General features: G+C 36.1%; 3 protein-coding genes across 8 annotated transcripts in view; all 3 read right to left on the reverse strand.

The window, feature by feature from the left end:
* LOC107704113 (M-phase phosphoprotein 9-like) overlaps nt 1-1,101 on the reverse strand; it is a 24,648-nt gene extending 23,547 nt beyond the window's left edge. Inside the window, exons 1-2 of the mRNA XM_016506968.1 lie at nt 1,097-1,101; nt 863-1,010 (exon numbers count right to left, since the gene is read on the reverse strand). Coding sequence (XP_016362454.1) covers nt 863-1,010; nt 1,097-1,101 — 153 coding nt within the window. The remainder of the gene's footprint in view (nt 1-862; nt 1,011-1,096) is intronic.
* A 5,516-nt stretch (nt 1,102-6,617) lies between these two features.
* Nucleotides 6,618-9,438, reverse strand: LOC107704126 (cyclin-dependent kinase 2-associated protein 1). The gene is made up of 4 exons (XM_016506982.1): nt 9,233-9,438; nt 8,536-8,627; nt 7,326-7,452; nt 6,618-7,209 (listed from the first exon to the last, which is right to left on the reverse strand). Exons 1-4 carry the CDS (start codon nt 9,285-9,287, stop codon nt 7,142-7,144), a joined length of 342 nt encoding a protein of 113 aa, XP_016362468.1. The 5' UTR covers nt 9,288-9,438; the 3' UTR covers nt 6,618-7,141.
* A 660-nt stretch (nt 9,439-10,098) lies between these two features.
* Nucleotides 10,099-23,935, reverse strand: part of LOC107704171 (protein strawberry notch homolog 1-like) — a 20,928-nt gene continuing 7,091 nt past the window's right edge. For 5 of the 6 annotated variants that reach the window (XM_016507053.1, XM_016507048.1, XM_016507049.1 and 2 more), the window contains 29 exons: nt 22,924-22,962; nt 22,668-22,768; nt 22,471-22,567; nt 22,124-22,284; nt 21,830-21,963; nt 21,646-21,736; nt 21,398-21,559; nt 19,979-20,114; nt 19,759-19,864; nt 19,290-19,443; nt 19,000-19,182; nt 18,809-18,906; nt 18,261-18,406; nt 17,893-18,090; nt 16,964-17,140; nt 16,641-16,813; nt 16,400-16,531; nt 16,179-16,314; nt 15,887-15,999; nt 15,731-15,802; nt 15,550-15,649; nt 15,372-15,446; nt 14,005-14,151; nt 13,490-13,584; nt 13,277-13,363; nt 13,052-13,189; nt 12,073-12,149; nt 11,760-11,953; nt 10,099-11,252 (listed from right to left, as the gene is read on the reverse strand). In XM_016507053.1, the coding sequence (XP_016362539.1) occupies nt 11,110-11,252; nt 11,760-11,953; nt 12,073-12,149; nt 13,052-13,189; nt 13,277-13,363; nt 13,490-13,584; nt 14,005-14,151; nt 15,372-15,446; nt 15,550-15,649; nt 15,731-15,802; nt 15,887-15,999; nt 16,179-16,314; nt 16,400-16,531; nt 16,641-16,813; nt 16,964-17,140; nt 17,893-18,090; nt 18,261-18,406; nt 18,809-18,906; nt 19,000-19,182; nt 19,290-19,443; nt 19,759-19,864; nt 19,979-20,114; nt 21,398-21,559; nt 21,646-21,736; nt 21,830-21,963; nt 22,124-22,284; nt 22,471-22,567; nt 22,668-22,768; nt 22,924-22,962 (3,665 nt within the window). In that variant the 3' untranslated portion in view covers nt 10,099-11,109. The remainder of the gene's footprint in view (nt 11,253-11,759; nt 11,954-12,072; nt 12,150-13,051; nt 13,190-13,276; nt 13,364-13,489; nt 13,585-14,004; nt 14,152-15,371; nt 15,447-15,549; nt 15,650-15,730; nt 15,803-15,886; nt 16,000-16,178; nt 16,315-16,399; nt 16,532-16,640; nt 16,814-16,963; nt 17,141-17,892; nt 18,091-18,260; nt 18,407-18,808; nt 18,907-18,999; nt 19,183-19,289; nt 19,444-19,758; nt 19,865-19,978; nt 20,115-21,397; nt 21,560-21,645; nt 21,737-21,829; nt 21,964-22,123; nt 22,285-22,470; nt 22,568-22,667; nt 22,769-22,923; nt 22,963-23,935) is intronic. The other variant, XM_016507052.1, reaches the window with a different exon arrangement.

Here is a 23,935-nt window from a genome sequence, read left to right on the forward strand (position 1 = left end):
AAACACTGGACTATGGTATAAATAAATTCAACTGTATAACAGTTTCACTGCAATTCATGTTATAAAGTTAGAATTAAATAACAATAAAAATAATACATATGCACTTATCTGTACATAGTAAATACAGTTATTTTTAAGCGGTTGTTGACATCCTATCTAAAATGTGATTTAGCCAAAAAAAACAACAATAACTAATCTAATATGTCTTGCAATATCCATGCGTGCAAAGGTTCTGCACGATCCTCTTGTTCAATATTCTCTGGGTCTGAATGCGGCTCAAACTGATATGGCAATATTGACGCCATCCTTAACTAAACTTGCTGCTTTGGCAAGGTGCGGGGCAGTACTGAAACACCGTCTAAGCTGTTCGCCAATCACAACGCACTGGGACAGCTAACCAGTCACATCACATTTCATTTTTCGGAAGTAAAAACCTAACTAATCGAGCCTTTTGTGCCAGGATGGGGAGAAAGGTATTGTAATAATAATGCGTTTTTCGAACCACCAAGCATGAGAGCATGTTCTAGTACACCCCCAAAACAAATTCAAGACATTGTAAAAGAGCATAATAGGACCCCTTTAAAATATTTAATTTCAATGCATCACTATTAATTTTTATAATATGCATTTAGAAGATAGACCGGGTGATTTTTAAAATCATGCCAACTTTAAAGCCCTCGAGACACTTCTAAATGATTTCATTTGTGATGTCAGGGATCAGCTGCATTGTGGGATGTTCTCCACAGCTCTGAGCGTGGCTGCTGCTGTCTCGACTCCTATGGGAGACCCCAGACGATGGCTCAGAAACCTGGGCCGTGACGGCATGAGGGAACGGACAGCGTGGTCTCAGGCATCTGCGCACCTCACAGTTCTTCCAGATCTCAGGGTCGGTCTCGCCGCTGCTCTGGATCTCCTGGACCAGGGCTCTGAGCGTCTCTATGGAGCTGGGGTTGATGAAGGGCAAACTTCTCCCTGAGCTGAACTCCTCCTCGGTACGAAGACACAGATTCCTAAAGCATGTGACACAAGAACAAACAGTGATTTTAAGTCATGTCTACCCTGAGGGCTTGTTGTGGATTTAAAACAGCTTATCAACAGCATCTTTGTATAGACAAAAACATCACTAACTTTATTTTCGGTTCGGTTTTCAGCTAAATAAAAACTTTAATTTTGGTTTCAGTGAAAATTTTATTTCAGTACATCACTATTAAGATCTATAACACGCATTCAAAAATAGATAAGAGTGAATTTTCATTTCATGCCGACTTCAGGTCTCAAGAAACTTTTAAATGATCTCATTTGTCATGTCAGGTACCAGCTGCATTGTGGGATGTTCATCACATGTAGATAAAAATTAAAAAGCAGAGATTTCTGAATGCAACAATGCATGATATCAAGTAGGACTAAAGGCCCGTTCACACCAAGGACAATAACTATAAAAATAAAGATAAAGATAGAGTTCTAAAAATCGTTCTCAATATTAAAGAATAGCAGAGTCCACACCACATCTATAACGATAAAGGCACAGAGAAACGATATCGTTGGAATCACTTTCAAAACTATTTTTTCCAGCTGATAAACGATAAAAAAAATGACAGCCAATCAGAATCCATCCTGCTGTAACGAGCTCGAGAATTTAAAGCGGCAGACGAGCGTGCGCTTAGAATAAACGGACGATATCGTTCGCTAGTGTGGACGCTAATATCGTTATCTTTATACTTATCTTTATAGTTATCGTTCTTGGTGTGAACGGGACTTAAGAGATTAATCGAAATATAGATTGAAAAAATAGTTTATAAATCTGTTGTCAACAAAAGAGAAGCTTTTGATCTCCCAGAGGTTTTCCACCAACATAAAAGCTTGCTGGTTTAACATTTGAAAATTAAGAAATTTAGACAACCTTAAATAGCTGTATTATAATTTGTACACTGTAACATACAATGTATTATTACATTATTTTTCTTAAATAATAATTTTGTCATTTTACTGTGAAACAGCATTTTTTTATTTTGTTTGATATTTTTACCTAGTAAATTATAATAAAAATAATGATCTTATAATATAATAATTATAATAACGAAAACAGTAATAATAAGTATTATTATTTTATATTCATATATAATTGAATTTTTTTTAAAAAGCACACAAATGCTACAAACCTGGATCTTTTTTTTTTTTAATTGCATTTTAAATTGTAATCGCAAAGCTTATCAAAATAATAGTATTAAAACATTTTTTTAAATATATTTATTATTTATATTTATAAAGGCACATTTATATGTATTTCCCCAAATCACACTGCCTTAAAGGCACAGTTCACCCAAAAACCAAAAGGCTGCTGGTCCCCATTGACTTCCATAATATGGAAAAAAAAAAAAAAAAAATCTCTTAATAGCCCTACTGTGTGTTAGACATACTTGAAAAACTAAAAAGCAATTTATTTCATTTGTAGGCCTATCGTGATTTTTTTAAATTTGTGCTATCATTAGTAATTTCTTTATTTGTTCTTATTTACTATGGATGTCAATGGCTACCAACATTCTTCAAAATATCTTCTTTTGCATTCAGCAGAAGAAAGAAATTCATACAGGTTTGTAATAACTTGATGACAGGATTTTCATTTTTGTGTGAACTGTCCCTTTAACATCAAGTCTGTGAAACTAGAAGCATCTTCACAGAAATGCACAGCGTATGTTTCAAGCCTTAGAGGGCTTGTTGTGGATTTAAAGGGGTCATATGATGTTGCTAAAAAGAACATTATTTTGTGTATTTGGTGTAATGAAATGTGTTTATGCGGTTTAAAGTTAAAAAAAACACATTTTCCACATACTGTACATTATTGTTTCTCCTCTATGCCCCGCCTTTCTGAAACGCGTCGATTTTTACAAAGCTCATCGTTCTGAAAAGCGAGGTGTGCTCTGATTGGCCAGCTGTCCAGTGCGTTGTGATTGGCCGAATACCTCAAGCGTGTGACGGAAATGTTACGCCCCTTACCATATTGTGATGCCGTGTTGTTGTCAGGCCGGATTATAATGACTGTTTTATATAGTGTTGCTTTCGTCAACGAAAATGACGACTAAATATCGTCGTCAACGAACCTTTATCACGTGACGAAAACGAGACGCAACGTAAATGCTGGTCATGTGACAATGACTATAATTAAATGTATAATGCAGTATTGTTGACGAATAAAAACGAGGCTAAATGTGGTTTACAAAATAAAAACTATGCTAAAATGTCTCTTCATTTTCGTTGACCAAAACGAGACGAAACGAAATGTTATAACGTTATTTCGTCTCGTTTGCTGGTGTGGTGGAGGGTCTGTTTTCCCCTTCTGTGGTCTGAAGTAAGCCCTCGGGGCGGGACGCGGAGCGCTCCTCTTCGGGGAGACCCGATACGGTGTCCTCAGAGGAGACGATGGACGCCTCGCTCTCCTTCCCACCATTGGCACTGATCTGATCGTGGCTCAAGGCCACAGAGCTGGACACGTCCTCAGAGATGCTGTCATCTGTGGACATGCTTAAACAGCCGTGGAGAGAGACCACGTGTGAGCGCTGTTTAAAATAATGAAGGAAAGCAGAGGACAACACAGTGTAACAGGATCTACAACAAATCAACAAATATTTCATAAAAGTAAACACTTATCCAAAGCAACTAACCTGCAACATTTCAATTATCAAACCAGATTTGTAACAAATAAGCCACCTATCCAAGAAAATAAAATCAATATTTACGTTCAGAATTTTTTACCTATGCATATGTTTTTGAGCTCATATAAAATAAGTCGATTGCAAAAAAAACAAAAAAACATAGGTAATTATTAAAAATACTACAGGAAATCAATAACTTTTGTAGCTGTAAGGATTCATCTATATTTAATTTAGAATTTAGTGTTTGATAACTTTATTCAATTTCTGTATATTTCTTACTTGCTGAAGGGCACAGGTAAATATGAAATTTATTATAATGGGTTTATGTGAAGATTGTTTCAAGTTCACTTAAATTATAAGTTGTTATTTTTTTAAAGTCTAATAAATGTTCAAATTGATAGCTCTCAATTATACTGTAATGTTGAATGGCTATAGTCAATGGTTCAATATTAGAAAGAAAAAAAACTGTTTCATAGAGACATCAGTAGTATTGTATCAGTGATACTCGCCTTCAGTCATAAAAAAAAGATGCCATTAAATAAATATAAAAAATATACTGTCTTTATGTTGTTACTGATTACAAGTTACCCTATTTAAAATGTAATAATTAGTGTAACTATTTAAGTTACTTTATTAAAGTAATGTAACTGATTACATTTGATTAGTTTGAAATGTAGAAAAGCAATCAAAAAGTAATGTTTTCAACTGTTAATCATTTTGAAACATTTAAAGCAGGCAGGGTTAACATTACAGTAGTGCTCAACACCGATTACTGTCAGACTTTCAAAATCCTTCTTCACTTGAATTAAGATTATAATAATTTAATTTTAAAGCACAGCCACCACAAAATCAGACTTAAACACCTCTTTTTACTTTGAGATCGTTCTGAGGTTAAATAGGGATTTAAAACAATAAGATACTGTTTAATAGTTATGATACTATTTTTGAAATCAAATCTTTGCACAGCTATAACAGCAAACACTGGTATCTAACAATAAAGCATATACACAAACCCAAATAATAAATAAAACAGTTATAATTTTAATAATTTATGCATTTAGCAGACGCTTTTATCCAAAGCGATTTACAGTGCATTCAGGCTATACATTTTTTACCAGTAAGTAGTTATCAAATAAGCATGTATCCTATTCTGTGTCCTGAAACATTAGTCTCATATTTTAAAGCAGTCAATGCAATTTGGGAAAGAAATTAACCAAATCTGTATGTGTGTGATCTTTGTAATCTTTAACATTTTCATAAGTAACTGTAATTTAATTTTTAAAAAATTCTCAGTAACTGTAACAGATTACAGTTACATTTATTTTGTAATTAAATTACTTCATTCCGTTACATGTAACGTTAACTAGTTACTCCCCAACACTGCTCACAACAAATGTCATTCATTGCTATGAACTTGGATGGAGATGAACAGCATGTTATAAGAGCAGACAAAGCCAGAAGCACACACATCAAGTCGTCAGATCAATAAACAACACAAAGCTAATATGGCAACCTACAGACCCCGCCGCTGGTGTGATTTATCGCAGTTATTCTGAAAGATGTCAAGCAGCTCATAGATGTGGACATGCAGCGAAACACACAGACTCACTTCCTGTTCGCTCGAGCAGCCGCGCATCACCTCTGCAGCTGCATCCCGCGAGCCTCCAACACATTTACCGTCACAGTAACTCCCAAGTACCGTGTCACTTACATGTTACTTTTTATCCCCGCTTGTTCTCCCATTTTGACAGCTCTCTCTGTCTCTTCATCTGTCACTGACCGCTTCTCGCTCAACCTTCTAGCGTTCTAACCAGCGACGACACACTGCGCCGCGAAACGCCATTGGTCGAATGAGTTCGAAAGGCGTCACTTGATTGGCCAGCGCAAATAGTCAACGCCACTTAAGGCTCTGTGATTGGTTCCTTCTCAGGATTCTGCGCATTTTAAGAGCACACAAGTGGTTCTGATTGGCTCTCTTTACTGTAACCCCGCCGCAGTCGGCTTGTGTGCGCGAAGTCGGTGAATTTCACCTGTAAGATATTTTTAGGGAAAAAAACCATGAATTAAAAAAGTGAATAATAATAATAATAATAAAAGGAAATGCCTGGGTTGTATTTCAGTTTTAGAAATAAATTAAAAGATATAAATGAAAGATGAAACTGTAGATGGAAAAAAAAAATGAAAGATATATTTTCCTTAAAATAAATTAGGGATTTGGGGACCAAATGTAATAAGCATTCATTTTTAACCCAACATTCCATTAGCATAATGTAAAAAACAAAAAATTAAACAATATAGCAATATGTATGATTTTGTATTGCACTAATACAACATAAATTACTGCATTATTGCATTCATGAAAATCACTTTTTGAGAATGATTATAATTTAAAAAAAAACACTCAGAAATCACACCGTACATTACAATACGGCGAATTTAGTAAAACCATTTCCTGTGGACCTAAAACATGCTTAATCTTCATAAAATTATAATTGTTATAAATGTAAATCTTATAATTTCTTCTTTTATTACTTGGGGTTAAAAGTGAGTTCACAAGGCAATAAGCAATTCACAAAAGTCAATTAGTTCATTTGCGGTTATGTACTATATTCTGGCATTATTTTAAAACACGCAAAGCTATTATTACACAATATAGCCTTAAATAATTAACATGGTAATCACTGTTTCATAAAGAATAAAAATGGTTTCTTCAAAAAATATAAGAATCTTTTTTTTATGTATGTATTTATTTAGTGTTTCGTTTTGATGGCTCATCAAACCAGGTTACCAGTTTTACTGTATTAATGACTGTACAAGTCTGATTTTCTGCTGGAAAATATTGTTACTGTGGTAAATTCATGTAAGGATATCAATATTGCAATACAATAAACAAAAGTGCTTCATACACAATGAATGTCATATTTATTGACAGATATACAAAATTCCAAAGAGTGACCTTTTTTTGTCTTTACATGAAAATACATTGTATTACACAAGGTAATAAATACAATTAAAGACAGAAAGAAAGTAATGGCATCACTATAATACTTTCAGTATCTCCCCGATTAAAAGAAAACTCACCTATCCATTAGTGCGTCCAAAGAAAAAAATACTTTATACCTTAACCTGAGACCTATTTCTAAAAGCACAAACCTAGTCTAACCTGTAAAAGCCATGCAGATTCTAATGTGGGACCTTTCATCCGGTTGCATGCATTTTTGCTCATTTGTTCTTAAAGATACTATGTGGTCAAAGAACATGAAATATATAAAAAACCTCAAATGGCAACAGTTCCAGATCTCTTGCATTTGTAAATCAGAAGATATATTCTCTGAATGGTGCCTTATTCCCTCCAAACCGCAGATGAAAAGCAAAACTCGTAACATAAATGCTCCGTTTTTTGATTGTTTTATCCCCTCAAAGGAAAGGCATGCATGATTCCCGTGTGACACAGTTCTTTCAGCTGTATGGAGAGAATAGTGAAGGAGGCGCTAGGATCTGGCGTTTCTCTCTGTCTCTGCCAGACACTCCCGAACAAGCCCTCTGGCATGAATGATACCTACAAAAAAATCAGTTTCCATGACACAATATTTGAGTTTAACATGAGTGCATTTGATTAAACAATGATATTTAGAAGCAGATTTATATATTTTGTCTTTGATCATGTCCACAAACCTCTTTTAAGTCGCTCCATGGCACTTTTACTCCCTGCATATGTTGGCCTTATTTCTTTCCCAAGTTCTTCAATGATGGCGAGGAGTTCAGCATATTTACTCTGAGGTACTTGGTTCCCATTTGGACCCTAAACATGATATAAGAGACAGAGAAACATTTTTAATAAACTTTAAAGTGTAAAAAATTAAGAGTATCAACCCTGTTATTTTAGTATCAGAGACTATTATAGCTTTTATTAATATCTCGAATTAGTTTTTACTTTCAATAGTTTCCATTTTCATTTTAAATTGACTTCGTTTTGTAATTTTGTTGTTTTTCTCATTTTTATTAGTTCGTCTTTTTAATATGTCTATAGTTTTTCATTTATATTTTAGGTTTTGTTGTTTTAGTACATCAAGTTAAACTAAGCGATTATAGTTTTATTCACATTTTTTAATTCGTTTTTTTACTTTTGTTTTCCGTTTAATTTTTAATTTTAGTTAAGGTTTTAGTAATTTTGTTGTGTTTTTGTCATTTAATAAGTCTATGTAGTTTTTATATAGTTTTAGTTATTTTAGTATATCAAGTTAAACAACGTAATTTTTTTAATTAATATTTCGAATTCGTTTTTACTTTTATATTTTCCGTTTTCATTCTAATTGTAGCTAAAGTTTTAGTAATAGTCATTTTTATCAGTTTGCTTTTTCTAAATGTCTTTATAGTTTTTATTTCAATTTTAGTTTTTGTTATTTTTTCACATCAAGTTAGACTAAATGAAGAGTTTTAATTAATGTTGAGTGTTTTTACTTTTAATGTTTTCTGTTTTAATTTTAATTTTAGTTTAGGTTTTAGTATTTTGCTGCTTTATTTTTATTAGTTTTTAAAAAAAAGATGCATCTACATAGTTTTTGTTTTCATTTTAAATAAGTATAACTTCCATTAAAATAACAATACTTTCAATGATAATTTTTCACTTTTAATATTTTCTGTTTTCATGGTAATTTAAAGTTTTAGTAATTTCGTTGTGCATTTTTTGGGGGTTTATTACATACAGTCTTTATTTCAGTTTTAGTTTTTGTTGTTTTAGTACATCAAGTTAATCTAAATGAAAACGATAAACTTTGCCTTGGCAACAAGCTGAAATAAAATATGTTTAAGGTATTATTATATTTCATTTCAAGTAACAATTTTTGTTTGTTTTGTTTTAGTGTTATAGGAACATGAAACCTACCTGTGGGAATCCCAACGAAGGCGGCCCAAAGTCATTTAGCATTGGCTTGTATGAATGTATTGTTACCATGGAAGATGGAGAGGGAATGTTTCCTTGTTAAAACAAAACACATCATTAACTGTACGAAACAACAACTTATAATTTACATGAACACATATGACATTATTTCAAGATAGACGTGCATTTGTGTAACTGATCTTTTGTCTCAAAGCCTCGCAGTAACTGTGATATAACCCTTGTGACAACTAGCCCCGGCCTTCGTTCTGTGCAATACCACCCTCCGCCACTAGGTGTCCCCAAAGCGCAATAAAAAAAAACTGCACGTCTGAATCCGATCAATCAACAGCCCGAGAGACGATCATGGAGGAAACGGCACGGGCTTGATCTTAGCCGCTGAAAGGATTCATTTTTATCACAATCTAGCGGCCTCCACGCAAACCCATCTGGCCACGGCGCGACGCGGACCCTTCGGGAAGAACCCGAACATGCACCTCACGCCGATATTTAGCCCTAGCGAAGGCGAGGAATGCGTTTTTTGCACTAGTAATAATGGCGGATGTGAAGGATCTGACCCTGTAGCGATCAGACTGGACAAAAACTACACACGGCTTTTCCCCAGGTATTCTTTCTCACGCTAATTCTTGCATTCGACCAAATACACTCAAGACGAAGAGTTTTCCACGCTTTTTCGGCATACCTTGGTTCCCAGAAGTTCCCGGAAGGTGTTGGTGGAGATTGGGTTTGTAAGACATACCTGAAGAGATAATAAATGAGAGAAATAAAATTGTCCCTAAAATCAGCGGAGCGTCCGTCTCAGACACTTTTTGTTTACAGCGGAGCACCGGCAAATATGGCCGCGTCACTCCTCATGACACCCACACTGCTGTCCATCATCATCACAAAGAACTCAGACAATTAACACAGGATTAATGAAAAAACAACCAGCGTTGTCCATCATCACAGTGACAACTGGAGAAGTTACAAAATCATGTTAAAAAATAAAGAAAAATACTGCTCGTTATCACGAGGATTTAAATATTTTTAATAGATTTTACTCGTAAGGTTTTTTTCTTTTCTTTTTAGAAAAATACACTTTTACTTATATATATATATATATAATAAAAAAAAAAAAGTTGGAAAGAAAAAAATTTTTTTTTGCAATGAAATATAATCAGATTCATTTTTTTTATTTGAATTTTTCCAAGATGTAACATTTGCAATTTTGGAACTAAATATTTAATATTTAAGATTCCAAAAGAGTTGAGTCGAGAACAAATCATGTTTAATTAGATTTAAGGTGGATTATTATTTTAAAGCTTTGTACATAATTTATACTGAAATAATCCGTACACGGAAATAAATGTTATTTTATGAAACTCATCCGACTTTTGAGAATTACATTTATACTTTTACTTTGAAATGCACCGAATACTGAAAATAAAAGACTTCAGGTGTACCCACTACAGTTTCCTTCTTGTTCAAACCGTACCACGCTGAAAGATAAAGTTAAATACACATTATGAATAGAAAAAAGTGGTTCCTTGAAGTGAAGACATTTTGAAATCGAGGTAATCCACAAGATTTATTGGTCAAATGCAAGAGTAGAGATCTTGCGGTCAGGTAAATTTTTCCATAGATTCTTTGTACAACAGATCCATCAGTAGTGCAACTCGTGCAAGGACGAATGACATTGTCTTTAGAGTGCTGCGACATCTACAATTCAGCAAAAACATGACATTTGAGATATGCAACTATACATCGAGATATAGTAGAGAGACCGAGCGTGTGTCAAATTCCAGCATTTACAGCAGAAATGAGGTTCGGGAGCTCTTTGTCCCCAATAACAAGAGTGACGGCAAATTATTAAAAGCAAGAAATAGAAAAATTGAGCAAAAGCATTGATTGATGTGGCCTTTTGTAGAGGACACTCCAGTTTACAAATCACACTCAAACTGAAACGCTGGAAAGCAGTGAAAACCTGCTGACCCGCTTCCGTAAACTAAAAATCCAAAGGCTTCGTCAAACCATGCAACGTCTCGATAAAGTCTTTAGGGTTGGGTTTGCACCGCTTACATCCATCGCTAAGCCAGCGCATTCCTGCTTTTAAATCAGGTTCTGTATTAAGTGGTAAATAAGCAGCGTCATGCCCAAGACATGCTGGGTCACAAGGCTGAAGGTGGGGACAGATGGAGGCCGTGCGAGACGAAAAAATAGAAATGGAAAAGAAAATAGAGTAACCCCTGAGCGCTGTCCTGTGTACAAAGTAGTGTATGTGACTTCATAAAGCCACTTATGTCGATGGAAAGCACAGGCCATGATTTAGCAGACTGGAGGTTGTGAAAAGGCAACAGACTGACCAAATATCGTCCAGTTTCGCCCCTCTCAGTGCTGTTTCCTGACGCACAGAGTTCTGATTCTATAGCTGCTTTGGCAATGAGTCCTCTTTGGACACGAACCCTGAAATATTAAACACGACACAAGCACTGTCTTCCTCACGGCGTGCCGGGAGAGGAAGGGTGGCTGGCTGGCTTACGATGCCGCATCTGCCCGAAAGTGAGGGGTGTTTGTGTCACGCTATGTGTTGACGGTGTGGCTGATGCTCTGCGGATGGAGTTGCTGCCACATTTGCTGCTGCTGCACAGCCAGCTGCTGAGACTGATCCGATGATGACAGGATGTTGATCAGGGGCGACACGCAGTTGGCAGGAATGATCAGACCTGAGAAGAAAAAAGAAAACGAGTTTCTGCAATTTATTATATCCATATGGATTCAAGTTATTTTTTAATTCCATTTTATTTTTCCAAAGTTCTCGGTCTTCAGTTTTTATTTATCTGGATTCCATTTGAATGGTTTAGTTAAATTTTAATAATCAAAAAAAGCATGTCCAAATCGAACTGAAACTTTAAAAATTTTAACATTCTGGAAAAAAAAACTGTTGTGCATTTTAATTTTTCTGGATTTATGATTTAATACAAATAATACAAATGTACTATTTAAATGGTTGTAATCAAATGAAGGCATAATCAACATTAACAATTTAATCCTTTAAAATTTTAAATCAAATGAAAATTAAAAAGTCATTTTTTTGCTGCACAACAGTGGTTTACAACTAAAATTATAACATGGAGGGGAAAAAAATGACCAATTCTTTATAGTTAATAAGTTTATTACTTTGAGAAGTACACTCTACTGTTCAATAATAATATATTTGTTTGACAACATACCAACAATTCTCTGCCCGTCCTCGGTTCTCAAACGCACAATCTGTATCTTCACGTTGGCTCCGCTGACTGAAGCCAGTACGCCCTCCACTTTGGTCCACACACTGAGGACGGAGCCACAGAGGACATAGTACGTCCTGCACCGCAGCCCGATCTCACACTGTAGCCCCACCGATACTTTCTTACAGTTCCCTCGCCTGTCAAAAAGAGTGTTCCTCATGACAACATTTTCAGACTTTACAATGTGCAAATCAAAAGTGAAACTCCATGTTTGTTTCTATTTTCACTTCCGAAATGACTTAAAAGAAGCACCTACCAGTACGCGTGCGAGCAGACGTTAGCCGAGGAGTTGTACTGATCAATCCAGTGCTGCTTGGCATCATCAGAGAGGACCTATTTTGAGATGAGAAGGATTAGAGACTGTACGAGCTGAAGAAATTACATGAAAGACTGTGCAAGATGCCAACAGGATCTAGAATTAACATTCACCAAGCACCAAATGAGACAGGAAATTTTTGATTTTGGATGTTGACATAAGTGGTTTAAACTGCATGATAACATGACCCTCGTTATAGCGATACAGACGTTTTTAGGACTTCAGACATGCAGCTATGAAGCCCGAATGTCACGTGGCAAATGCAATGCTGGAGTAAAACATTTGAAGATCAAATTTATGATGTTGTGATCATGATTGCTGTAGAGGAGTCTGTAATTCGAGTAAAACTGCCGCTCTCACACAGCACGTTGAGCCAATGTCTGAATCTCAAAGTAGCTGACATAAAAGCACGTTTTGATTTTAGGATATTTTTAAGGTGCCGTTTCACCTTGAGACTAGCTAGAACAAGCTGCTTGTATCAAATGACACAATAACTAGCGTGGCCATACGTCGTTTTTTTTCCCCGGACATGTCCTGGCCAGGATTTCTACATTGCCTAAAATATCTGGGTTTTGTCTGTTTTCATATTGAAGGTCTTTCTGAGGTCCTCATGCATTATATGTACAATTAACTGCATTGCTACAGCGTTCTCTGTAGATCCACAGCACAATTGGTAGATTATGTACAATGTCTACACACTATTGGTCAAACTATTCTTCAGTCATTACCTTCAGCAATTATGAAAACAAAGGCAAAACCTGGATATTTTACCCTAAATAACCAGTGCGGTTTGTCGATAAAATTACTGACTGAACTAATGCAAAATACATATGTATATATATATGGCTGATTAAAAAGACTTTTGTTTTTACCCCAATGATAAACCAAAAACATTAATAAAACTGCAGTAATGTAATACCTTTTTACTTCTCTTCTTGATGTCTGCATAGGTCTCCAGTTTAACTTGTTTTCCTATATTTGGTCTGTACACCATAAAGAGTCTCTTTCTGGGATTGACCTCCTTTACCAGGATGGAGATTTTCTTGTTATTCCGCACCTTGAGATGAAACACAATGCTGTTAGTTTCAGTCGTTGAATGAATTGGAAGTGGAGTGCAGAAAGGGGAAACAAAAAGCTTGTTCACCTGTACGTAAAAGCCATCATCCGGTCCATTCTGGTCGGCCCAGACGTGGGTGGCATCCTCCCATGACATTCCCCGTTCCACACTCACCTGAACACACAGAAACAACTTCTTTTTAGCCATTAACCAATTATGACATTAACACTAATAATGTAATCACAATGGTGCTCATAAACATGGACACCTATTTTAGTTTCTCAGTATGGATATACATACTGTATAGAGCTCCACATGGCCTGAGGTGGAATATCCTGGTGTCAAGAATTTCTTTACATCAACTTTCTTCACTTTTTCATCTCCAGAGCCCAAATCTGCAAAGAAAATATACATTTTAACTGAAATTGTGAACAAAATGAGCTAATCTTGGAGTCTAAAATGGTGTTCATTACATTAAAATCCCATTAAAATATGCAATGCCTAAGGCACAAATGAATATTTATAAAAGTTCATTTTTCCCCAATGCGTATGGACATATTTAATAAAAACAATAAGGTATAAGTTTAAGTTTCTCTCTGTATGTGGTATGTTGTTTTTAATATCTGTTGTGTTTTATTGCCGGTGTGGTCAGAGAAATTTCAACCTTGGTCGACAAAGTTGTATAGGAGTTTTGTGGCCTTTAGCCCAAGATTTGTTTCAATAGAACTTCCCCCCAAAAAATATAAATAAATACAGAATGAGAAACTGGGTTCTTTATATTTATGACTTTAGTCATGTTTAAAACAGCTCCTTACCTAAGATTCCCATATCATATCTTCCACTTTTTTTGGCATTCTGAATGACAGCGTTCAAAGTGTCGGAGAAATACTGAAAGAGAGCATTTTGTTGATGGACCTCCATACCAAGAATTCTGTTCAAGAACTTCCCAATGTTGTTGTAGTCTATAAAAAGTAAATGAATAAATAAATAAAAGTTATGTGGCATGAGAAAATGAAAACATTTGGCAATAGGCTGGGGCACATATTCAATTGAAAGTTTAAAATACTTGACATGTTTTACTCAATATTTTCATACATTTTGAAACATTATGTACTAATACATAAATACTTGCGAATTAGAGATCAACTGATATTAGAATTTGCTCATACAACAGCAATGTTTATAATGTATTGAGCCAATTCTAGTAAAACCTGTATAATGAATTAACGTGTATTTAGTCTTTCCTTCCTGTGACAGGGCAGCCATTCATCACTTTTTGAAGTTTAATAATCACATTAGGCCAGAAGGTGATTCCTGTTTTTTTTTTTATTTAAGAACTCTTAAAATGATAATTAAACCTTTTGTTATACCTAGGGATGTGCGATAACACGATTTATGATCGTGGATAATTAAAATGTCTCCACGATCTACTTTTAAAGAAATATCGTAGTATCGTGCTACAGCGCACATTCTATCGGTTGCGTTCTGGCGTCTCCGTCTCAATATACTGAACAACGTGACATACATTCACTTCAAATGTTAACTCAGCAGAAGAGTTCCACTCACAGGACACTGAACTTATTCACAATCACAAAAGTACATTATTTGCATCTGCTTTAAAACCTTGCCGGTTAAACTTTTCATTTAAACATTTCGTTGTGACACTCTTTTTCTCAGCATGTACACCTGAAGCGCACGCACACTAAAAAGCCTGTCGAACAGTGCCTGACTACTGGAGACGTGCATTTGTGGTTAAAAAGTATATACATTTTTATTTTTATTTTTGTTTAGAAAATGACCGATCGTTTTGCTAGATAAGACCCTTATTCCTCAGCTGATATCGTGTAGAGCCCTTTGAAGCTGCACTGAAACTGCAATTTGGACCCTCAACCCATTGAAGTCCATTATATACAGAAAAATCCTGGAATGTTTTCTGCAAAAACCTTAATTTCTTTGCGACTGAAGACAGAAAGACATGAACATCTTGGATGACATGGGGGTGAGTAAATGATCAGGAAATTTTTATTCTGGAAGTGAACTAATCCTTTAAGACTTCCTATGGCCTTAAATTTGATCAAACTGAATTTAAGAAATTTGAAGACTTCTTAAAAACCAGCAGGTACCCTGAACATTATTATGTGAAAAGAAAAGCTGAGAATAAAATTGATTGAAAATCGCTCACCTTTTTCCAGTGAGAGAACACCAGATCTATCCTCCACATTTATCAGCCCCACTCCAATTAAACCATTGCGGATTTCTGGAAAAAAAGAAAAAAAAAAGAAAATTCAAAGCATTAAGATTGTTACATTTTTGGGTTTTCAAGTGACTCTTTTCCTATTATTAAAAACAATCAACTGTACCTTTAAAGAAATCCCCCTCAAAGTCAGCAGGTGGAGACACTAACGGAGAGTCCAGACTGACAATAGACTTCATAACTATTTCCAGAGCGTTTCTGCCGTACTGTAGATGAGAAAAAGACATCAGCACATTGTCTAGCAACAACCCTATTTAATACTGACGGTGTGTGTAATCTAATCTTACTTTGTTGTCAAAGTTAAATCGGCTGAGATCTCTCGTCTCTGTGGCCCTTCTGTCTCCATGCGTTAACGCCCCCTATTTGAGAAAGACAAACACAATTAGGCTTACAAAATTAAAACTGACCCCCATTAGCATGCAGCATGTGCATGAGAGACTTACCAGGCTTTCTAGTCGTTTGGCAACAATCGAAGCGAACCGCTGCTCTCCAGCGAGTTCAGAGATGAGAAACACGTACTCGGGTGCTGTGACCTGGTTGGATCGATGTGTTCGACCTGTTTGCAAAGAATCCAAAGAGTTAGTGAACTGAGAACACAAATAAATGAATAAAATTAGACTATTAATTTAACTCAAAATATTTAGAACTAAATATACTTTTTATAATATTATACACATACACATATAATAATGAAGATACAATAAATAAAAAAATAAAAAAATACTATGTACCCACCAAACTGCTGAATAGCTCTGTCAGCACTCCAGGGCAGCTCTAATGTCATGTGCACCCTCCTCCTCTGGTTCTTCACTCTGCGGTCGGCTTGAAGTGAAATCCCAGAGCTGGCAGCCTCTGAGATAATTGCAATGTTCTACAAAGGTGAACACAAAACTGTTTAAATGCTGTTCATAATATCAAAACATTACACAGATGTGGGTAAAACCAAAACAGCATACCTTATCACCATCCATGAACCTCTGCTTCTCCGTGAGGTTTAAGATTTCAACTGGAACGTCAAGCTCTGATCGAGACTCGTAGGAAATGGTGCCATCATCATTGCTGACTACTCTGCCTTTGCGGCCAGTCATCTGCATTGCATAAGACATGCACATTAAAAATGGCACTGTTTTAATTAAATACACAGTGTACACAAAATAACTGACGGCCCTAAAAAATAATCTCTACAAACAGACCAACCTCTGCAACAATATCAGGGCCTCCCAGCTCATCGATGAGTTCGTCGAGCGTATTAGGCGGCAGATTTTCTGCCAGCTGCTCCAGTTGCTCCAGCAGGTTCCTCTTCATCCGCTGGGCATCTTCAACAGCATCCTGACTGGTCACACAGCTGCTCTCCTCTGGCTCACTTTTGGCTTAAGAACAAGTATTTAGTATGACTATTGGTATTATTATTCACTGGACAATGACCTTCTTCATTATACTGCTTTAATCAACAACTTTCAGCTGCAATTATCTGTGATAAAACATCTAGAAACATTGTGAAGAGCCCACTGGTCACATACCTACAGCAACCGTGTTGTTTGAAGGTTTGATGGTGGGGGTTGTAAAAGTGGGTCTGGTTGTTCCAAGCCCAGAGGCTAACAAGGCACTTTGAATAGAGTCTGGATCAATGCTCTTTTTCTTCTTCTTGTTCCTCTTGTCTTTGCTCTTTTTAGTGTCTTTTCTGATGAGCCACGGATCTAAGTTTCAAACAATTGGCAGCATTTGAATATTTCTAATTATTATGGTATCAACACTGAACTGAATTAAGCTGAATAAATGACACTATTGTCTTCTGTAGAGCTGCTTATTGCTAAACTGGATTCATTTTATATCTGCTGAACTTTGCACCATTGACAGTTATTGCACAGAACTGAATCAACGCTGATTAAATAATGACAGTATTGTCTTCTGTTGAGCTGCTTTTCAGCTGCAACATTAACAATGTTCTGGTTTTATTTACGTGAAACTGCTTTGAAACAATCTGTATGGACCCTTTTTACATTTCCAGGGTTCTCAGAAGTGCAAGCCGTCATAGCTGGGTAAACTTCTATAGAGGTGAATGGAAATTACAACAAATAAAATGTTTGCATTCCCATTTGCCCCAATGGGGGGAGAAAAAAAAAATCCACAATAATGTTTAAGACTTTACGAAAGATAAGAAAAATATGGAGATTGATTACATTGATCAAAAGAGATGAAGATATCAAATTTGCCATCAGTCCCTCAGCTGTCGTATTAGAAACACTTGTGCAGAAGTGTTAACTAGTTTTATGTCATTTAAATCTAAGGTAATATAACAAAGTGTAGTGTTATAATTTACAATGTTAATAACTTTGTGTCATCGCAGTCTGTGAAAAGGGTCCACTGTATAAAGGGCTACATAAATAATGTGGCTTGACTATCTTGGGTGCAATAATTTACAATGTTAACAACTACTACAGATTCTCACCATCTTCCTCATCCTCACTGGAATCATCCTTAAAGGGGTTGAAGTCATCTTCATCCTCCTCCCCTGAGCTGACCGAATTAAAGCTGTCGTCGCTTTCCACATCTTTGTCTGAATCATCAGAGTTGCTCTCATCTGAACTGGTACCAGACAGACCACCAGATTTACGAGCCTTCTTCACTTGCTTCTTTGTTTCTGGACCTGCAAACACAAGTCACCAACTGTCATTACTCGCCTTCATTTTCAATTTGAGTAACCCAAGAGTGGTTTTACTTCCTCCATTGAAATGTGCTCATAGTTTCAGGGTAGAAACTGCTGCTAAATATAACAAGGCATCGCTATTGTGGTTTTCATGTGCATGTGAACAGTACCTCTTCGCTTTTTGCCTTTCTGCTCAGTGGAGGTTTCTGAGGGTGAAGGCGTTTCCTTCACACTTAGGTCAATGCCTAAAAGACTGAAGAGTTTTTGTCTGTCTGGTGCAGGAAAATGCTTCTCCACCAGGGACTGCAGTACACCCCTTTAAAAAAAATAATGCATAGATATTTTCAGTTAAAAAACATTTAAAATGATACTTTGTCTATTATTATCATCTGCTACAGACTAAAGCATTTATAAAGGAATTATTTCTCTTTAAGGAATAGTTCACCTAAAAATGAAAATGTACTCGCCCTCAGGCCATCCATGATGAGTTTGTTTGAGTTTGTTCAGATTTGGAGAAATTTAGCACTACATCACTTGCTCTCCAACGGATGCTCTGCAGTTAATTTTTGCTGTAATTTCTCCAAATCTGTTCAGATGAACAAACAAACTCATCTAAATCTTGGATGGCCAGAGGGAGAGTACATTTTCAACAAATTTTCATTTTAGGACAAAATATTCAAAATATAAAAACTATTTCCTGCAAATTTATTGCACTCACTTTGCAGTGGAGACAAAGTCATTGAGCTCGCCTCCTCCCTCCTCCAAGGCCTCAAGGGTTCGAGCCTCTCCAGTTGATTGAAGACCAATCACCACACACTACAGAGAAGGTTACAGATCAGCACAACCAAAATCACTGCAATTCTTTCTCTCTGGAAGCTTTTTTTGTAATAAGAGAACGTCCAATCTAACCTTTCCATTTTTAACCTCCTCTCTGGCCAGCTGCACCACTCTCCGAACCTTGGAAGCAATGCACAGGTACTTGAAGAACCTCTGGTGAGCAGACCAGAACTGACCCCACATGGACTTTTTCATCCGTTGTTCTGCATCCATCAGGTTAGCGGCTTGCTGGAACTTCTCTCTTGCTCTTACCCACTGCAGGTTTGCAAAATAAATGACTATGATCATTTAAATGATTCTAAATATCACACATACTAATGGCAAAAAAAAGAGTTCAGTTTTAGTTTTGGCATTTTACGCACCAAGTGAACTGATTTGTTGTACATCTTGATGTAGTCCAGCGTTAAGGGAACTTCTTCGATTTTAAACGTCACGCCTGTGAAGCTCAGCTGTCGAGCAATGTACATTCCTCTCAGCTTCATATCCATGGCAACAATCTCCATGGCACCAACACCTCTAAAATAAGCCAACCAAGAAAAGGGTTACATTCAATATTGAGAGGATGCATGCTGGTGTAAGGATAAAAGAAACTCAGATACTTTGATCTCCTGAGAAACAGACAATACACTGGCACCTTCAAAGCACCCCACAGAGGGGCGGTGCAGGAAACGCCTCTCTCACATATGCATCAGTTCCTTTTCATCTCCTCCCTCCACTTAATTCACTCAGAATCCGCCACTGGATACCTTCCTTGGGCCAAGTGTGTGGACCTTACACTGGTACAAAAAAAGCAAGGTCATATGGACACAAACTCTTATATGATTGACTCACCTTCTTTCAACAGCTTGGATAAAATTTGTAAATTCCTTAAAAGGAGTTCCTTCCCCCCAGATCCCAAGGCGATTCATGTAGGCCATATTGCGGGGCTCGGATGCTCCTACACAAAATCAAACAAAAGATGTATAAGTAGCAAAATACTGAAATAAATGCATTTGAAAAGAAACATGAATGCATCCATGTTGGCCAAGATACAACATCCACAGTCACATACCTGTAGCACTTGCGTACACAACCCGAGCTTTTGGCAGCTTGTTCTGCAGCTCTAAAACCGCTAGCCCGGTCTTTGTGGGCTTGGATGACCCAATAGGGCAAACATTTTTGGCTTTGTGACACTCATCAAATATGATCTGAGATACTCAGTCAAGGGAATCGATCACCATAGTTACTAGAGAGCTGAATACAATCACACCATGTTAAGCGCTTCACTGCGGTTCAGTCAATATGCAATGAAACATGCTTGTTTTTCCACTCTAGAGCACAGAATGTTCTTCTAGGGATGTCAGATTGATGTAGTACCAAAATTGTGGAAATGAGAATCGTGAATTTATCGACTTCTGAGGGGGGGTTTTTTCAACTAGTGATGAACTGAAATGTTTTTGATTTTTTTAACCAAAACCTAAATTAAACTTTTAATTTAGTCTGAAAATCAAAACCAAAATAAATGTTTTCTTTTAAAATCAATTAGTAACATCTGTCTAATAAATCAACACAAATACAACCCAAATGGTTGTATATAAACATTTAAATTGCCCATAAAGCCATTTTTATTAACTTTATTGACATATTAATTTGCTCCCGAAATATAAACATATAAACAAATAACTTGTTTTCATGAGAGATTAATTGACAAACACATTAAATATAAGTTACGTGTCATAAAGTAATTAAGACAACAGGTTAAGTTAAAAAGAAAAGTTTAGTGCGTATATTTTGCAAAATGCTCCTCTATACAGGGTTCATACACATTTTTACCAATACATTTCCATGACTTTTGAGACAATATTCATGATCTAAATGTTCCATTATTTTACAATAAGAATAAAAATCTGTTCAAATTATCATAACAAAAGCTGCGGGAATGAGTAAAGCTATGCGATATAGCCTATGCGCAATAACGCACCGAAATTCAGGACCTGATTAAACAATTCTATTATACAGAGTTTTGTGAAATAGATTTCAATTACTTTTCCAAAACTTTCTGGGTTTATTTATTTTTCCAAAACTTTTCCAGGCCTGGAAATTGGTGTTTTAAAATTCCATGACTTTTCCAGGATTTTCATTATTTATTTTTCCAAAACTTTTCCAGGCCTGGAAATTGGTGTTTTAAAATTCCATGACTTTTCCAGGTTTTTCATGACCGTACGAACCCTGTCTATAGTTACTTTTTTTTTTAAGCTAACAAGCTAAGGACATTGAATGTTTTTCCTAGGCTTAACGTAATGTTACATGACATTGTTTACAACCTGTTTTATTGATGTCTTCTTTTCACAGCTGAAACACTGCCGCTTAAACTGAGTGGTTAAATGCCACATAAAAGAGCGTCAAAAAGTCATTTATTGTATGAATTTTGTTATAAAATTGACAATATCAGACTTTCTTCCTACTACTTCCTTTTAACTTGAAAGGATACAACACCATCAAAGTCATCTCCACACCAGTGTAGTAACTGTTTGAATCTCGTCTTGTACTTTCCCCCAGACTGGCTCTCTCCAATCAAGGATGAGTATGTGGCAAAGATTACACCTTTTTTCACACTCCCATTGTGTTTCGATGAGATCTTTCCATATTTGAACTGAAAGAGAGAAAATGTAGAAAAATGTATTTTCTACTCGAAATACACAAACATCTCGCATGTTGGCTAAAAAGCACTTAATGTACCTTGTTTAGCGAATAGACCTGAATGTTCTTTGCTCTGATGTCTCTCAAGTCCCTCTCTGCATCGTATTTCAAGTCATTTGAGACACTAAACCTGTACAGACCAGTGGTGGAAAAAAAGGCATGAATAATGGTACAACTTACACACCAAAAAGCAGCTTTGAAAAGGAAGAAAACAGGAGATTACCAGAGGGATCTTTTCCTCCCAAGAAGATAATTTTCATATATGATGCCAGCAATAGTTCTACCCTTTCCAACGCCGGCCCCGTCTCCAATCAAGTAGGCTGCTCTGTCTCCATTTGGTAGGAATGTCTCATGTTGCTGTACAAAGAGACACGATTGAAAGAGACAGGTCTGAAATACTGCAGTACACCATTTTAGAAATGATAGTATGTTATGATTTGACTTGCATAAATTAACTAATCTGATTCCTAAGTGGTAATATCATTTTAAAGGATAGAATATATAAAGAGGCCCAAACCTGAGCAGCATACGTGATGGCCTCAAGCTGTAGGGCAGATAACCAGCCTCTATCTATGGTCTCCTCTGGAATGGAAAGTCTGTACCACACATCTGGCGGGTTGACACTTGACAGAGAGCTGGTCTCCACCACAGGATCAGGGTGCCGCAGTCCAATTCTCACTGAGAGACGAGATAAGATCAACTTTACAAACTTGCCAAAAACAGAGTGAAAAACAACGGCTTAGTTGGCATTAATATTAATAATAATTCTGTATTTTTCATAGATTACATCTAATGTACAGCTATGAAATTACTGGCTGTGCACAACCCTTAAATTAAGCACTCTGATAACATGATTATACATACGTTTCATCGGCATGTATTCAGCATATGTCTCCGCATGACCCAGCTCCTCCTCTTCCTCTTCCTCTGGTTCCTCTTCCTCCTTCATTCTTGGCAATTTCTGCATTCAAATAAATAAAAAACAATCCAAAAAATTTAAATGACAGCTAAAGTCCTCAGTGAATATCTCATCACATTTAAATACAAATAAATAAGCTTACATTTACAGGTGAGAAGCTCCGCATTTTCATGTCATCATTGACCCAGATTCTTGCTACATCTTTGCTGGACACTTCCTTTTTCAAGCCATTGTTTAATTCCGCTGAAGAAAACGGAGACAAAAAATATTCACAAATATGAGACACAAATATTCACACACACCCACATTAGCGTGCCAGAAATGATACGGTCCCACCACAACATGAAAGCACCTGTGAAAACAGACTCAGTGCACTGCAGTTAAAACCCTACCCATACCTGATCTGTTCATCATCTTTGTGGAGATCAGAATAATTTCTGAAAGGAAGAGCACTGACATTAAAGAAAAAACAGCATGATTACATCCACACAGTCTCTCAAAACAGCCTTTAGTCAATGCTCAAGTTTTTAACAAGGAAACTCTTAAGTGCACCATAAATACTAGAAATTCAAAACCGTATTAAATTGTCAAAAAGTTGTTTTGTTTAAAGCAGGGTTATCATTAAATAAAGCTATTAAAAAAAAACATTTGGTTAATTGAAATAAAAGCTGAAATAAATATTAGATGAAAAACTTTATGAAAATGAGAAATGGTTGGTGCACTAAAAACACTAACTGGAAATAAAAAAAAATGAATAAGAGTGAGAAAAGCACATAAAATTACTAGAAAAATAAAACAAACTGAAAACATAAAAGCTTATTTGAAATACTAATAATAAACTATTGGTATATAAATAATACTATTATAATAAGATACACTGGTTTGAAGCACTGACAACTGTCTTTAGCTGCACTGTGAACATGGCCTAAATCGATGTTTCTTTAAAAATTATAAACCTAAAAACAGGTCTGCTATTTCTTAAGAGCATCTAAACGGCTTTAAAGGGTTAGTTCACCCAAAAATGAAAATTAGCCCATAAATTACTCACCCTCAAGTCATCCTAGGTGTATATGACTTTCTTCTTTCAGACAGTTTATCATATTCTTCTTTCAGACGAATCCAGTCGGAGTTATATTAATCTTGAAGAGTCTTTGATCTTTCAAGCTGTTTAATGCCCCTCAGGGAATGTTGCATGCATCAGTCCAAAAAAAAAGTTAAATAAAAAGCACCCATCCATTAAAAAAAAAAAAAAAAAAAAGCCTCTCACACGGCTCCAGGGGGGGAACAAAGGCCCGGGGGTGAACAAAGGCCTCCTGTAGCGAATCGGTACGTTTTTGTAAGGAAAATATCCATATTCAAAACAATCACTTTAATGTAGCTTGCGCCAACAGTTGTACACGGAAGCAGCTC

The sequence above is a fragment of the Sinocyclocheilus anshuiensis genome, unplaced genomic scaffold, assembly GCF_001515605.1.
Source record: "Sinocyclocheilus anshuiensis isolate Anshui unplaced genomic scaffold, SAMN03320099.WGS_v1.1 scaffold690, whole genome shotgun sequence".
NCBI lineage: Eukaryota > Metazoa > Chordata > Actinopteri > Cypriniformes > Cyprinidae > Sinocyclocheilus > Sinocyclocheilus anshuiensis.

Coding starts and splice junctions, on each gene's coding strand:
- LOC107704126 (XM_016506982.1), bottom strand. CDS start 9,287: ATGTCTTACAAACCCAATCTCCACCAACACCTTCCGGGAACTTCTGGG. Junction 7,453..8,535: donor CTTCGTTGGGATTCCCACAG/GTAGGTTTCATG, acceptor TATCATGTTTAG/GGTCCAAATGGGAACCAAGT. Junction 7,210..7,325: donor CATGGAGCGACTTAAAAGAG/GTTTGTGGACAT, acceptor ATTTTTTTGTAG/GTATCATTCATGCCAGAGGG.